General features: G+C 41.5%; 1 protein-coding gene across 1 annotated transcript in view; it reads right to left on the bottom strand.

The window, feature by feature from the left end:
* The window catches only part of TMEFF2 (transmembrane protein with EGF like and two follistatin like domains 2), a 255536-nt gene extending 242718 nt beyond the window's left edge, over positions 1-12818 (bottom strand). The window contains exons 1-2 of the mRNA XM_058300478.1: positions 9226-12818; positions 6773-6882 (exon numbers count right to left, since the gene is read on the bottom strand). Of these exons, the coding sequence (XP_058156461.1) occupies positions 6773-6882; positions 9226-9397 (282 nt within the window). The 5' untranslated portion in view covers positions 9398-12818. The remainder of the gene's footprint in view (positions 1-6772; positions 6883-9225) is intronic.
* Positions 12819-16765: the final 3947 nt, after the last annotated feature.

The raw sequence follows: 16765 nt of genomic DNA, 5'->3' as shown, positions 1-16765 counted from the left end.
AATGTCTCTGACCTTGTAGGATAGCATTCAAATACATAAAAAGCAATGTCAAGACAACCAGTCATTTGATTCAGATAGCATCTAAATTGACAGGAATTCCAACAAACAGACAGGTAACATAATAAACACAGAGCAACAAATGCATCAATATTATTTAATACTATGTTTTACTGATATCTTTCCCATTTGACTTGGTGGAGAATCTAAAAACATGTTAAATATCCATGCTACTTAAAAAATAGGTAACATTTATGTTTAGAGAAGAATTATATAGTTGAAATGTCAAAGCTTTCATTCTTAACAGAAATTCTTATTAATTTCCAAATATTCAGATAAAACATTTGGTTCATCAAAAATTTTTTTCATATATATTTTGAGAGCATTGAACACTGACTCAGACACAGGCCAAAGAAAAACAATGCACTATGAAATACAGGAGGAAAGACTCAACCATTGTAAATCAATGTAAACTTTATCGCCTATTCTAAAATTTGAAGATTATGTATTTCGTGAAGAGAAAAGTTCGTTTCTAAAACAACCTCAAAACAAAAAAAGTACACTTTTTTTTACAGTGGAAATTAGGCAACCTACAGTGTATAGTCATTGTAATATAATCACACTCTAAGGAATTTGAGATACTTGGCTGTGTCCTATACCTGCTAATTACGCCAGGGATGTGATTATCTCATGATTACTACTGCTGATGTGCTTCATTGTTTAATTATAACAAAAGTAATGATCAAGATGATTGTAAATGCTCACTTCAGCCAGAAACTAAGTAAATCATACATATGCATGCCTATGAAAACACTTTTCTTTTTTTCATTTTTTATTGAAATATTTGAATTTTTGATATTAAAAAATAAGTCAATGATCCAGTGAAATGGCTAGGAAAGTTTCAATATTTATGATAATAAATTCAAAACTCTACCATAAGTAAAGTTCAACCAAGGGTTTATGACAAAAATTAAATTCTTGATAAACTGATAATCTAAGTGATAACAACTTGAGAAATATTTGTTTTCATTTTCCTTACAAAGTCTGCACTTCTTCTCAATCAACCGTACAACTCTTATTCTTGCCTTAATAATACCTTAAGCATCCTAACAAATTATAAATGGTGCAAGTCAAAGTTCTCTAACAGAAAATCTTATTTTGTCTTACTTTTTATCTACTATGGAAAAACACTTTTATAAATTATTTTACTAATAGAAATCCACATTTTTCCTATCAGTAAATCCAAATTGTACCACATTCATATTATGAAGTCCAAAATTGCTTACTAGATGATTTAGCACATACTTTAGAAATCTTTATCTTTATTTCTGCAATTTACAATCTAGAAATTCTGAAAGCCTTCTATAAAATAATTCTTTCCCAAAGTCACACAATTGGTTCTCAGTCTATTTCTGTGATTATATATTTTTTAAAAACTAATTTGATAGTAACTTTCTGCTAATAAAGATTTTTATTTCAATAGGTAATTCACTTCTGATCTGGTAATATCTACATGTAGGCTGCCTTCCATAAACTTTCTAAATATTTTTCTTAATTTACATCTGAAAACAGGTCTCCCATAAAACTGAACATTTCAACCACTACTAAAGTAGGAAAGCAATAGGAAAAGGACAGTGAAGAGCTGGAATTTCCACTGGTTATTACTGGGGTGACACCAAATAAATGGGGCTGGTGATAATGCCAGAAGCATGACTTGGTGGAGGGAGTAGAAGAGTGAGTGGATGGCAAGGTCCTTAATAAATATGCTTTGTTCAGGACTGGCAACAGGACAATGTAGGTAGGATTTACAGGGACCCACTAACACTACAATAATACCTTAACGCATGGAGGAAAGACCAGGGAATAGCTGGTAGCATTACATCAGTAGACTTGCTGAACTTTTCAGTAGGCAAAAGAGAGTCATAATTAGTGTGGACTGCTGGACTAGCTGGCTTCTCATGATGGGGTCCTAGAATTCCTGCCCCTGGCTACCTTTTAATCTCCATCTCCAGTCCTGGTTCTAATGTTTTGCACGGATGCTATTTGGGTCCACGTTTTCTCCTCTCCAATCTTTAGAATTTCTCTGTATTTCTCATTCACTTCTGCAGATTACTCAAATATCGACTCAGTGATAGGGAATGGGGGTGGGAAGTATTTATTATCTTTGTCCAAGTGCTAGTACACAATTCTGATACACATCTTAAAATATCAAATAAACTGATAAAGTGCTCATATGCCACTTCTGAGGGATGCAGGAAGCCAAATGTGAACAGTGCTAAAAACAGAGCTGCCAAGTTCTGCTCAAGCCAAAAGGGAGATTTGTATGAAGCTGAAAAGAGCTTAACTGTAGATTATCAGCACAATATTTTTGGCCCTTAGTACCATGACTTGCACTCATCAATATGAATAACAGAAGGAAAAAGTACACTCTAAATCATGAAAGCTCCGGGGTGAGAGGTCAGCCCTCAGTTCTCCCATTTCTTTCACTGCCTTGGTGTAGGACCTTGTGTATATTATTCAGCAATTAAATATTTAACAAGTTTATAGCTCAGTTTCCTCATTGGAAATGGTTAATTGGGACATACGGGTAATTACAGAATCATGTTTTTAAAATATTTTGGAATACTCATAAAAATAAATTAAATTATTTCCTTTTCATGACATGTATATAAAACAAACAGTCACATCTAACATTAACACCAAAACATGGCATTTCTAAAATTAGATAAATAAATAGGAAAACCCTAAAAATGAAACTAGGTTAACTACTGCATTAAGGTATGCCAAATTATTAGAAATGCTTTTTAATGGTAATTATGATACTGATCAGTTTCAGATGAAGGGCCAGATTCAGATGTTAAGTGACTTGTTAAAAACTCTGCAGTTGGCTGGAAAAAGAAAAATCAAATCTCAAGCCCAGATGGTTAGGTCCACGTGTTGTATAAACTTCCTTCCAGGGGAAAAAGTGATTCTATTTTTCTTAAGATGTTAAGTTTATTCTTCAAATACGTGTTTTTCAGTAGAAGGATTATGTTTCAAAAGTTCCTCCATGTTCAAGGAACTAGCTAAATACCATACTAGTGGATCCAATGACCTCACACACTAAAATGTATAGAATTCATTTTGCTACAAATAAACAAAAAGTTTACATGATGAAGACTTTTTCATATGATTTATTGTTTAGCTAATAAAGATTTTTTAGTTGAGATTTCAGCATCTAGGAGTGATGTAAAACTTATGTTTATATATTGTCAGCACCTTCCACAGAATCTGGCATGTAGAAGGTGTTCAACAGATGTTAAGTGAATTCTGTTGTATTCCCAGTTGTCAAAGGCTTGGGAAGAATGCCTTGGGATATAGTATATTTCTCTTAAAATTGGATAAAAAACTTGCATATGTCCCAATTCTCTGACCATTCCATACATACTTCTCTGTGACAACATTTTACGTTTCCTTAAATGTTAAAATATTTTGGTTTTGAAAGATTGGGTGCTCCGGTGACGGAAGGTGGAATAACTCTATGTGATTTCTGAGGCTAGTTCATTAAAGGATCCAGCTTTTAACTGGCTTGCTCTGTATGGATGTTCACCCTTGGAACCCAGCCACTGAGCTATAAGGTAGCCCAAACGAGTTCACATCGAGAATAACTGAGGTCCCCAGTTGGTAGTCAGACACGTGAGGTACAGATTCCAAATGAATTTAGCACCAAACCTTCAAGGTCTGCTCCTCCCAATTCCTGTCTCCTACCAATATTGAATGTATTAAAGGTGAGATGTTTCCACTAAGCCCTGTCCAAATTGCAGACTCATGAGCAAAATAAATGTTCATTATTTTAAGCCACAGAGTTCTGAGTAATTTGTTATGCAGCCTTAGTATCAGAAACAATTGCAGAGCTAAAACATGACTTATTAAATGAAAATACGTAGTAGCTGGATTAAATGATACCACAAAACATAGAATTAGTCACATTTTTAAATTACAAAGTGATCATTGTTTATTTTTATAATATGACCAGTGCTATCTATGAACAACTACATTTGTGATTATATTCCTTCTTTCCATCCATCTATCCATCCATCCATCTATCTACTGTTTCTAAATTTTCACTTCCACAATTGATTTCTCTTGCTAGATTGACCAGCATTTATAGAATGAAAGGGTTGCAGGCCATTTCTGGAATCCATATCATCATATAAGAATTAATTGTTTCACATTTGATATTAAAAGCTGTCTACAATAAAATAACATTTTAGTTGTTGTTACTGATGTTTTCATTTGCAAATAAATGTCTTGAAAACAAAAACACATTGGATTTTGTCAAAGGATCCAGAGTCTTATTGTAGGATAGCCACTTAATGGTAAGTTACTTTATCCTTATGGGCCTTAATTTTTCCATCTTTAGTAGGAGGATAAAATAATTATATCATTCAGTTATGAAAATACATTAGTTGATATGTTTAATGAGTAGGCACTGCATTGGTTTATCTTAAATTGTTTAAGAGAGGTGAAAGTTAATATATATTAACTTTAGTGTGTCAATAATACTCCTATACATCCATTTCTCTGGACTATAGTTAACATCCTATTTTGAATGGAAGAATTCATGTTTGTATCTTAATGCAGAAGAAACAGAGAGTAGATAAACACAGCTAGATGTTTAGGATGGTATATAGGAAAATGCATTTTTTTAGGACTTCTTCCTTTCATCAGAAAAAAACAACAAAGCTCCCTCAAATTCATGGGCAATCTTGTGACAGAATGTATTAGGAAAGCACTGGATCAAAATACATGCAGACTAAAATATCCTATTATTCTCTGTACAATGTGTACCTTTTATTTGATATCCAAATTAATTCACCCACTGTGCATTATTAGTATGTTGAGGGTCTAAATTTTCCACTAGAGAGGTATTTTTTTTCTTCTGCCAGACTGACAACTATTGCAGAGCACAAACTAACAGCAGGAGTAACTTAGTAGTAAATTTAAAATGTTACAAGCATTAGGAAGAGCATATTTATATTTTAGTTTCTTACTCAAATTGATAATCATATATCTCCCCCTGAAAAAATCTCTTTCACTCCGTAATCATTTAAAGCAATGACAAATGTAGCTAGTGGACCAAAAATGAAAAACAAAAATATCTCTGTTGAAAAAAGTTTTATCAAAATCTTTTGCGGCAAATGAAAACCCAACATATTTACTTTAATAGAGAAATATTATAGATTTCATTTTAGTAACTTTCATCCATTTAGAATTCTACCAATTCCTTTTTTCTTTTGGTGGAATTGTCTTAGAATGATAGCTTTCCCTTTGAGGAATGCTCTTCCTGCTTCATTTTGTACTGCACATGAGTTTACTTCCTAAGTCTACCCTAGTTACCAAAATAAAACTAATTTACAAGAATCACAAACTGAAAGGGAAAAAACAGTCTACAAAACCCTGTGGACTTTTACTGATTTTTCAACTGGTTTTCCCCCTTTAGTTGAGAACGTTTGGGGGAAGTATGAATTGGCGAGTTCTCATGCTTCATCACTGTAATGTAGTTCATTGAAAGAACATAATTCCGTTGTTTAGTGTGAATAGAAACCTTAGAAATTGGTATCATATGCATATTAAAATTCATGAATATGTTTCTTAAACTCTAGCATGTTCTAAAAGACTGTAGGATGGCTTCAGCAATACCTACCCACCAGGAGGTGGTGCACTTCACAAATACCAGTTTACTGTGTTTTCTTAGAAAGAACATAATGTCTTAGATGCTTTTATGCTTTTCTGAAAACCACTGAAACTATATTTAAATGTGAATCGTCTTAACTCTTTCATCAGGATGTTGGATTAAGTTTAAATATATTTAAATTCCATCAACAATTGAAGTGTTACCTATTAAATAAAATATTTAGGCCAAAGAATTAGAATTTAATGTTTTCTTTTGTCATTCAAAAACAATGAATAGTGAATACAGAAGATTGGTAAAGAGTCTATGCTATTTGAACTTATACCTGATTACATAAACATTTTGAGAGGAAAAGTTTTATAATTTACATGGTGAAAAGAATTAGTCAGAGAATGACTAATAATGACAGTAAAAGTTCTATCTTTAACAGATATCAATAACCTAGTTTTGATGATACCAGTGCTGTAACTCTTTATTTATTTATTTTTTAACACCAGGCAAAGTTTTTCCTCATGTTCATAAAATGACTTCTGGTTATATGTACTCTCTTGTATTCCTGGGAAATGCAGTTGTAATTGAATGTGGTTCCCATGAAAAAGTTGACATATTTATTAAGCTCCAGGATTTCCAAACTAGCTTAGTAATTTTGAAAGCACATTCAGAAGGAGTTCATTTAAAAACTTAACCAGATTGCCAGGATAATGAAACTCAAGGCCATTAAAACAGAGCACATATAAGGTCAAAAGACAATAGCCCCAAGCAAAAAGAACAAAAGCAGAAATCCAAACTTCTTATCCTCTACTATTTTTACTTTTTACCCTAGTTGGTTGACTTAAATGCATGCTAGAAGGTACATGGAAACATAATTTTCCTCTGACATCCCAAATGCACAACCTGAAGTATTCTACCGGCAGTGGCATTTATAACTACAACATATATATTTCTCCAAGACACATATGTCTTCTTGACACCAGTTGGCTATCTTGCTAGTACTTCTGCTTGGTGCCAGCTTTCCTTTTAGCTTGCACAACTATAAATTGCCAAGTGATGGCTTTGTAAACTTGTTAATAAATTAGAAGATGTAAATACCAGACTTCTTACCTTGAACTGACAGACGCAAGTCACAGTGTCTCCAATTCTTAAACATTCCCCATCAAATTTACAGGTGTTGGTGTCACAGAGGAAGAGATCATTTTCTCTGTCATCATAACCTCAAATGTAAAGAGAATAACACTCCAGTCATAAAAAAGATTGTTATAGATTTTAACAACAAAAAGCACCTTCTTAAAGCTTTAGAAAATTTGCCCTAAATTTTAGTTCCTATGACCACAGCTGTACTGCAAGGTCACTCGCTACTGATAACCTCAAAATCTAGTGATCAATATTCCTTTCTATTTTTCACAATTTTTCCAAGTCAGTTCCCTTTTAATACCCCTTTTGATAGTTACACTTTATTTTAGCTTGTGTTAATACTGACAGGGATGAAAGAAGGTTTGACCCTTCTTCCTAGCTTCCTTATTTTTTTCTCATTTCAGGGCTATATTTTATTACTCATACTCTACATTTCAGAAAAGAGCTGAGGATGGTCTGTGAATGACATTTTACTATTTCTCCATCTTTAATTGTACTTTTTCTTTAAGGTCTGAAACAACCCTTTATTTGGAATTTCTCCAGACAAAGAGGAAACAAAGCCCCAATAATAAAGATAAATAGGCACAGTGTTTTCTGTGATGGTCTGTCTGCTGAAATGAAGATTGATCACCTCCAAGTTAACTGGTGGGGTGGGGGGAGGCTGTGTGTGCCAGGGGCTTGACAACCTGCCTGGAAAACCAGTTCATTCTCTTTAGTTTCTGCAGTTTCCCTTCTTAAGATAGCTGGTTAATGATGAATTTCTTGATTACCAATTCCAATTGAACATTTAAGTTAGTTGCTTTCTTAAAACAATGCTATATTCAGGAATGAAGCCAACCAATCATGTTATACTCTAGAATCATCAATTTTTCAAAAAAACTTATCTTGCAGGTCATTTAGTGTTTCTATAATAAAGCACTTAAAATGTGATTAAGCACCTGCAAAGTGGAACTTATTATTTTCAGAATCACATGTATGTATGCATGAACAAAAAATAAGCTAAAGAAAGCATGTTGAGCATTCTGAAAATGTTCAATTTAAAAATTGCAAAATATAGGACGAAGGTAACCTATTGACCCAAATCTAGTAGGGTTGCAAATCACAACTTGTTCTTAAAAGGATAAACTATAATGATGCATAACAATTTTCCTCTTGGGAGTTATATCAGTGATAACCTGGAACGATAATTTTTCATCGTTAGTTCCAGTTGGTCATATGCTCTTCTCCAAAGTTACATACACTTCAGCTCACATATATCCGCGAAAACCACTTTATTCACTGCCAGATTTAACTACGGCAGAGTTATATTTACAGAGATGAAAAATTGCATACGCGCTTGCTATAACTAAAACAGATCAGAGCTAGGGGACAATACCCAGCCATGTTCATGGAGTTTGTAATGTCAATGAAATCACACCACAATCCAGCCTGGTACATATACCACACGCTGCGGTACTGAAACGGGAAACCAGCTCAGTGGAGTGCAGCGACTCCCATCCTTGGGTCCTACTTAATTAGGAGGATTCAGCAGAGCGAAGCTTGCCACTCGGGTTCAGACTTGGAAGGGCCGGGAGCAAAAAGGAAAAGCGCCTGACCCACTCCTAGGAAGCCCGCCCCTAAATGCAGGAGTCAGCGTCCACCGGGTGGATCCCTCCCTCCGCTCCACCGAGAGTGAGCCCCGCGGCCTCAGAGACCAGCGAAGGGTTCTTTTCTCAACTTCCCAGCACCACCTACAATGACAGCTTGGGGAAGGACATATCTGGACTGCAAACACATCTTTCGCAGTCAGAGAGAAAGAGGTGTGTGTGTGTGTGTGTGTGTGTGTGTGTGTGTGAGAGAGAGAGAGAGAGAGAGAGAGAGAGAGAGAGAGAGAGAGAGAGAGAGAGAGAGAGAGAGATTGATTCTCAAAACCCAACCTCCTCAACCTCTTCTCTGAGTCTGTGTGACCTGGTCTTGAATGGAGACCTGTGCATCCTCACAGCACTTTTGCCAGGAATCAGTATTTCCCCGGCGGTCACCATTGATTTAAACGTCTTATCTCTCGTTTTTCCGCATAAAGTTATTCCTCTCGCGTTCTAGCCAGACTTTTCCCTTTACTGATGAGAATGGTTCTGTTTTAGTGTGCTCAGTAAAGCCACGAAACCATCCTATTTATTATTTTTCAAAACCCTCCCAGTTCCAATTTAAGAGCAAAGCTGCAAAGGTTCTGACACCTGCACTTTCTGTCCCCCTCAGCCTCCAATCCCTACCTGAGCAGCCGGTGCCACTCAGGGAAGAGAGTAGGGGGAGAGGGGCGTTTCTCAGAGGTTTGGGGAGGTGGGAGGGGAAGGACTGGGGAGACCGACCAACACAGGCTGGTTGGCGCTGGAGACGCACGTTCCTCTGAGGAGTTAAAGGGTCGGGGGCTGGGGTTCTGGGCTTACCAGAGCAGTTCCAGCCGGTGGGCGTTTGGCAGTCACTTAAGGAGGTAGGGAAAGCCGCGAGCTTCACCGGACGGGCTACGATAAGCAGCATCACCGGCAGCAGCAGCAGCCAGCAAAAACCCTCGCAAAGTGTCCAGCTGCTGCACTGCCGCGGGGACTCCCACAGCACCATGACTAGTTCGCGCAACTCTGCAGCAGCAAACGGCTTCCGAGGAACACACGATCGCGGGGGTTAGGCGGCTGGCTACTGAGCATCCCGCGGACGGCGGCAGCAGTGGCGACGGCGGAGGCAGTGGCACCTGGCGGGGAAGCAGCAGCCAAACCCGCGCATGATCTCGAGACTTTCAGCAACATCCAGTGACCCGGCACAGCCCCAGGAGCAAGAGGGTCGTCCGCTGAGAAGCGGTACCGGAGACGCGAGGGGCTTTTGCCATAGAGAAGCGTTTCCGGGAACCTGGGGAAGCAGGAGGAGTCGCAGAGTCCGGGGTGTTAAGGAGGAGCCCGAGCAGGGAGTCAAAGCGCCCCGCAGCCCAGCAGCCGCCGATCGCGCTCTGCCGCCTGCATCCCTCTGGCGTTTGGGAAGCAGCAGGTCCTTAGCCCGCCCGGGGTCACGTGGGAAGAGGCAGTCCGGCGCTGATTGGCGGAGCGGGATGCAGGTCCCGGGAGGGAGGGGTCGGCGAGGAGGTGCAAGGAGGAGGCGGCGGCGGATGCCACAGATGGACTTGCTCACCAGGCGGTGGCCCGACTGGGGTTAGGGGGGCTGGCTCAAGTGAGTAGCTTCAAGGTGGGCGACCCCCACGCCCTTCTCCACCACCAGCTTTTTCACTCTGCGTCCCAGTACGCCCCCTACCGAGTGCTAGTTCCGACTAGCGCCCCTCTTTGGTGCGTGACCTCCGGCTGGGAGCGCCCGCCGCTGCTGGTGGCGTCTCTGAGCTGGGGAGGGTGGGGGCGGGGGCGGAGGAGCGCCGCAGAAGAACTGAGAGGGGAAGAGCCAGCAGAGAAGGGAGAGCGAGCAGAGGAGAGGGCCGTCCTGCTGGCGCCCGGCGTTCTAGCGTGCGGAAGCGCGCCGCCTGGGCTGGTAAGGGGAGACAGGCTGGGAATATTGCAGCGAGGAGAGCCGTAAGACCTCCTCGGGAACAGCAGGGAGACGGAGAGAATGACAGGCCGTGGCGTGAGAAGAGCTCTGGCCGGCCTGGAGGCAGCAGCTTTCCCCTCGGGAGCTTGCCACCCTCCGGGTATCCCCAGCCCGGCTCAGCCAGCCTTTCAGACTCTTCCTTGTCTCTCTGCCTCTTCCAGTCTCCCTTTCCTGCCCCCTCCCGCAGTCCTGGCCCGGCCCGAGCATCCGGAGCTCTCTTCCCAGCTCAAGCTCATTTCCAGCAAGGAGCCTAGTTGTGCGGCCACTTGCAAGGTGGCGGCAAATATGTTTCGAAGGTCAGATTTGGTTGGGACAAGTGGCCTAAAAGAGGAAAGGAAGGTCTCCTTTGCGTAAGCAACGGATGGGATGTTGGACGCATTCTTCGTGAATCAGCGTCCGGGAAGTGCAGTATCACTCTGACCGCAGCGCGGGTGGTAGCCTAGGTCGCTTTACGCAAGTCTTTGCAGGTTCGACAGTGACCTGGGTGAGGCTAGAAGGTTGGAACTCCGCAGTAGTCTCTCGTTCTGCGTCTTTTTGTTTTTTTTTCCTCTTTCCTTTCGCTCCACCGGGCACTCGGCAGATCGCGCAGCCGGACCCTCCTTCCGCTTGCCGCATTCTTCACGCAGTTAGACACACTCTTTAGCTTAAAGCATTCGAGTGGCTAGTAACAGGACCGAGAGCTTTCGGAGATACGGATGGAGAGGGGCATATTTCTCTGGTGACCTGGGTCGTTACTGCATTCACAGTAATTTGGGTGCTCTACAAAGAAGAGTTCTCCTATTGTGTGCTTGTTCAGTGGTTCAGTATTTTCTTTCTGTTCTCTCACCATCTCCTTCACACACTCCCTACCCCTTTCTCTCCTTCCCTTTTCGCTTCCTCCCATTTCCTACCCCCTTCTTTCTTTCTCTTTCCCTCTCTTTCTTTCAAAGAGTCCTTCTCTTCTCCCTTTTTCTCTTTCCTTAAATCTCACCTTTCCCCCTCTCCTCCTGTCCCTGAATTTAGAGGAGCGTTTTTTGATACCATCTCAGAAGCAAGTAGAGTCCATTCTTAATCGCTTAAAAGAGGCACCAATATACTTTGCAACAGGGACTATCTAGCCTTTGCAAACTGCACCAAAAACAACAACAACAAATTGTATCTGAGCTATGCTTTTAAGTACCTTCACCTCCAACCTCCTCCCACCTCCTTGCTTTTTAAATTCTCCTCTGAGCGATGTGATCGTGCAGCACCTCAGTGCCTCAAAGAAATTCCATTATGAAACCCATCCCTTTATTTTACATCGCCGCCTCCGCCCCAAGTATACACCTCTCTACCCCACCCCCAAAGTCGTTTGAATCTTTGCTTCTCTCACTCCTGGCAATTAAGTCGCAGATCCCAGCATTCTAGTCTGTGGCATCTTGCTCCTCACCAACGAAGACTCCATTAAAACAGATCAATTTAACCAGACATTAGACGCATCAGAAAATCGGCTTCTTGACAGCCAGTAAATTCTTTAAGAAACAAATATGAGCATTAGGTAGAACTGCCAACGAATTTTGCAAAAACAAAAAAATCAAAAGATGTCTTGTGCTGCAATCTTTCAGCAGAGACCGCAACATAAATATAAACTTAATGTAGATCAAGATTTAACTCCACAGTACTGAGTGAGAACATGTCATTTTTCCATAGCAAGGCTGGTGTGGTAACTAATCAGGCTGATGAAAATAAGTCATGCTTGAAACTAAAGGCAAAGTCCTTTAAAGTGTTTATGTGGTAATTATGATAATGTAACCAACTTGCTAGGATTTCATCGCTTGATTATATAAGTAGAATCTTACAGAACCTCTTAACAGAGTTACACTGCTATTGAATTCTCTACTAAGTAAAATTTTGGCATGCTTTCTAATGATATGTAATCTTCCTAAGACATTTTGCCCAAAGTAACTTAAAACTCCAAAGGAGTTAATTACTGGTTGTGACTGGTTAACAAATGCAGTTTCTTCCACAGACATTCTTTAAATTATTAAACAGTTTGAAGCAAAGCCTTTCCAATAGGAATGCTGTGATTTTGTTCTCCTTATTTTGTTCTTAGTGTTATAGTGCCACCAAGAAACAAATCCTGAAACTGGCAAGCACCACCAAGTGGCAGAAGAACATCATTCACTGAACAGAGCATTGTATTATTGAATACATAAATAAAAATATGTACATTATTTAGCGTCATCATTAGGCACCGAGGAGGTAGACCGGCATTAAACTTTATGGCAGTTAAGACTTAATTAGTGATTGGATTAGAGTTTCAGCTTTTCCCCAACAGGGCCTAGTCAGTTTACTTATTAGAACTAAATTTAAAGATTATTGCTGTGGAAGGGAAAAGGGTTTTATGTTGGATATGTGGGAGTACTGTATATTGTATATATGAATTACTGTGACCTAAAACTTTTGTGAAGATAAGCTTAATAATTAGGAAAAGAAAAAAGAAAAAGATAGGACGAAGACACTGAGGAAAAGACAGAAGTAGTTGCCTTGCCAATTTGCATATAGGACAACACTTATTGCAGAGATGGAAGGCAAAATATCAAAAACAAAGCTTTTGCATTTTTAAATTTTTTGATTCCCCAATTTATTTTTACCTTAATTTTTCTAAATTAATATGTATTCTATATCTAACCTTTAAACTCATCACTATATTCCTTTTTACTGTTAATGGAACCTAGCAATATATTGGGCTTCACTTCTGAAGACGTTTTGGATCACAGAGAGGTTCAACAATGCAGGGGAGGAATACTGGTGTGGGATGTTATTGACAGGGGACACATGGTTGGCAGGGAGTTCCCCAGGGCATATATCCAGGGTACATAAAAATGTTTGGATATTTTCATAGTGGTTACAATTAAAAACAACGACTGAGGGATTGCTGAGTTCCTAGCCAGGGGAACTCTATCATAGTCCCTAAAGGAACAGCAACAATCCCCCAAGTGCAATGGCAAAGACCAAAAAAGAAGGAAGGTCCAACAATGAGCCCTTGATACTAATGACTATGCTTGTGAGCCTGTGCACCTGAAATAAGAACAAGGTCTAGAGCTGCAGGGTGCCTAAGAGCCTCCGTGTTGCTCAAATGTGGCCAGTCTCGAAGCCAAACTCAGCATGTAAATGTATTGCCTTCCCCCAAGCATGGGACATGACTCCTGGGGATGAGCCTCCCTGGCATCAAGGGATTACTACCACGTACCAGCTGATGATGTAACTAGAAAATGACCTTGTATAAAAGGGTCAACTCGGACCAGCAGAATATCTCAATTTACACATAATACCAGGAGTTAAAAATGCTTTTTGACCTGAATCAAAGGGGGAAATGGAAAGGACAAATGAGTTTATATGGCTATGAGTCTCCAAAAAGAGCCAGGAGGTTATCAGAGGGTTTGCCCTTATGCACACCTGAGCAGAGTCCCAAAGACAGATAAAGTAGGTACAACCCCAGATATTGGTTCTTCTGAGGGCTACAGAGACCCACAGGTTCTATGGTCATGGCAGATGGAGTTCAGTGCCCTGTCAGTTTGCCCTACTTTGGAGTTTGTGTTTCCGTGTGATGGAGCTGGACTTAGATGTGATCTTTGTCCACAAGTCTCTCCTGTTACTTTTACCGGAACTGTAGTTGGTGCTGGGGTTTAATGTATACCCAGGGGACCTGAATCTCTGGACTGACCATGTGATAGCCAGGCCTTGAGCCTCAACAGTCTTGCAACTCCTACACTCTGGTTTATTGGACTTACCCGACTCATCTAACATGGAGGTGAAGAAGGTCAACCACCACACCAGGGAGTCAAGAGTGCCTACAACTGAAAGCAAGAGAATTGCATCCAGCATCCATGTGGAATCTAAGCCCCCTCTTGACATAGATGTGGAGTGGACACAACCATTCTAAGGCCCACAGGATGGAGGAAGAGAGTATGGATTAGAGTGGACTTACTGATATTCTATTCATGAACTATTGTGATTAGTAATCAAAGAAAATCTGGCATTGGTGTGGAGAAAGTGGCCATGGTGGCTGCTGGGGGTAGGGAGTGGGAAGAAGAGATGTGATGTGGGGGCATTTTCGGGGGTTGTAGTTGTCCTGGGTGGTGCTGCAGGGACAGTTACTGGATATTGTATGTCCTGCCATGGCCCACTGGGTGGACTGTGGGAGAGTGTGGGCTCTGGTGTGGACCATTGACCATGAGGTGCAGCGGTGCTCAGAGATGTATTCACCAAATGCAATGAATGTCTCATGATGATGGAGGAGGTTGTTGTTATGGGGGGAGGAGTGGGGGGAGGATTGGGGTGAGGTGGGTGGGGGGTATATGGTGACCTCATTTTTTTAAATGTAACATTAAGAAAATAAATAAAGACAAAGAAAAGAAAAAAAACTAGGTTTACAAATTGTACTTTGCATTTTATAATATATGATTACTAGTGATACATGACCCAATCTTACTATGTCTTAGCAACATTTCTTGTTTTAAATACTATGCAATATTGACTTTCAATATTCCTGAGATAAAACAGTTTTATCTGTAGCATACACACTCTAGAGTTGACTCACATTGGTGGTGGTGGGGGGGAGTCATGTTGTCATTTTTTAAGTAGAAGTAACATAGAAATATTTGTTCCAGAAATAAAATTTTAACTATTTTTTTTCCATATAGAAAGAACATTGTTAAGAAGGGAGAATTTACGCAAAGCTTAAGGGGCAGGTGGGGGTAGAGGAGGAGGACTCAAACAAGAAGTTATTCTACAACAACAACAACTTCAGAAAGTTATTCTGAGAAAATAAGACACACAGCCGATCAGAACTATTTCTCCTTTCTGACCTGAAATACTTTATGATATTTCAATAATGGTAGCATATATAATTTTCTTCTTAGGTGTCAGCCATTGTACCATGTGGGAGGGAAATCCACATGACAACTTTATGATACAGGAAATATCACTGTCTCTACTTTGTAGAAAAGCATCCAGCTTTTCAAGCATCAAGCAGTCAGTGGCACAGCTAGGACTCCAGAATCCAAGACCTTGGTCACCATTTTCAGCTGTGAGTGCTGTTTCTTAGCTTCTGAGAATAGATGTAGGTGATACCTTAGTTTTCAAACAAGGTTGAAATTAAAATATAGATTCTGGGTCCAACCTCAAAACTTTCTGAGTCAGAATCCTTGCTAATGGGACCTGGAATTTGTTGTCCTCCCCCCTTTTTGGGGGTAAGTTTCTCAGTTAATTTATAAGATCAACTAGGTATGAGAACCACTGAATCTCAGTGCTCATGATTGGGATTTAATGAGTTTGACATACTGGTGCTCCATAGAAAGGTCAGACAATGAGACTTCATAGACAGGGCCAATATGCGACGGCTTGCTCGGTCAGTAGAGGTGGGGTCTGGCTGCGGACGAGGGGTCAGTCCAGCTTAGGACGAGGGGTCGGTCCCACTTGGGATGAGGGGTTGGTCCCACTTGGGACGAGGGGTCGGTCCGGCAGCAGATGAGGGGTCGGTCTCACAGGGGTTGTGCGGTTCAGCTGACGGGGTCACCCGGAGAAGCCGGCGACGAGGGGGTCGCCCGGAGAAGCAGGCGACGAACTGGGGACAAGGGAGGCCAGGCCCTTGTCGGGGGCTCTCAGGACTGGAGGGCGCACGGCAGAAGAACTACCGCGGAGACAAGGTAAACATGCAAGTCCACTTTATTGAGGGAGAGGCAACAGTTTTATAGGGGCTGGGGAAGGCTGATTGGTCGAAGCCACGCCCTGTTCTGATTGGTTGCCGGCGAAAGGTCAGTGGGCGGTACTGGACGGGGGGAGGGGTGGTGGTTAAGGATTGGCTGTCGCTGTTGCTGGGGGAAGGGGCAGGGTTTAGGGATTGGTGGCTGCTGTTGCTGGGGTGGAGGGCAGACTTGAGTTTCCCACCCACGCCTGGCTGTTGCTGCTGTCGGGGGGAGGGAAAAGGGCAGACTGGATTTTTCCACCCACGCCTGCCTGTTGCTGCTGTCGGGGGAGGGGAAAAGGGCAGACTGGAATTTTCCGCCCACGCCTGGCTGTTGCTGCTGTTGGGGGAGGGGAAAAGGGCAGACTGGAATTTTCCACCCTGCGCCTGCGCAGGGAGAAAGAAGAAGAAGGGTGCCGCCCCACAAGGCATCGTGTGGCGCCATCCGGGAGGAGGGGCGGCCGCGGAAGCATGGCTGCCGAGAAGGGGAGACCCGAGGGCACTCTGTGCCCATGCCGAGTTCCCTTCAGGGGTGGCGGTGAGTCCGACCAGCCACCCTATTATGGGGGCAGTGGCTTGGCCTGCCGCGGCTGCTCCCCCGCCAGGCCAGCAAACCACACTTCAGCCCGAGGGGTGACCGCACCAATATGTTCAAGTTATAGCTTTCCCTTATTTGGTGAATGAATGGGAAATAAATT

Source organism: Dasypus novemcinctus, chromosome 7, assembly GCF_030445035.2.
Source record: "Dasypus novemcinctus isolate mDasNov1 chromosome 7, mDasNov1.1.hap2, whole genome shotgun sequence".
Classification (NCBI taxonomy): Eukaryota; Metazoa; Chordata; class Mammalia; order Cingulata; family Dasypodidae; genus Dasypus; species Dasypus novemcinctus.
The sequence above is the reverse complement of the archived record's forward strand: the minus strand, read 5'-3'. Positions and strand labels throughout refer to the sequence as shown.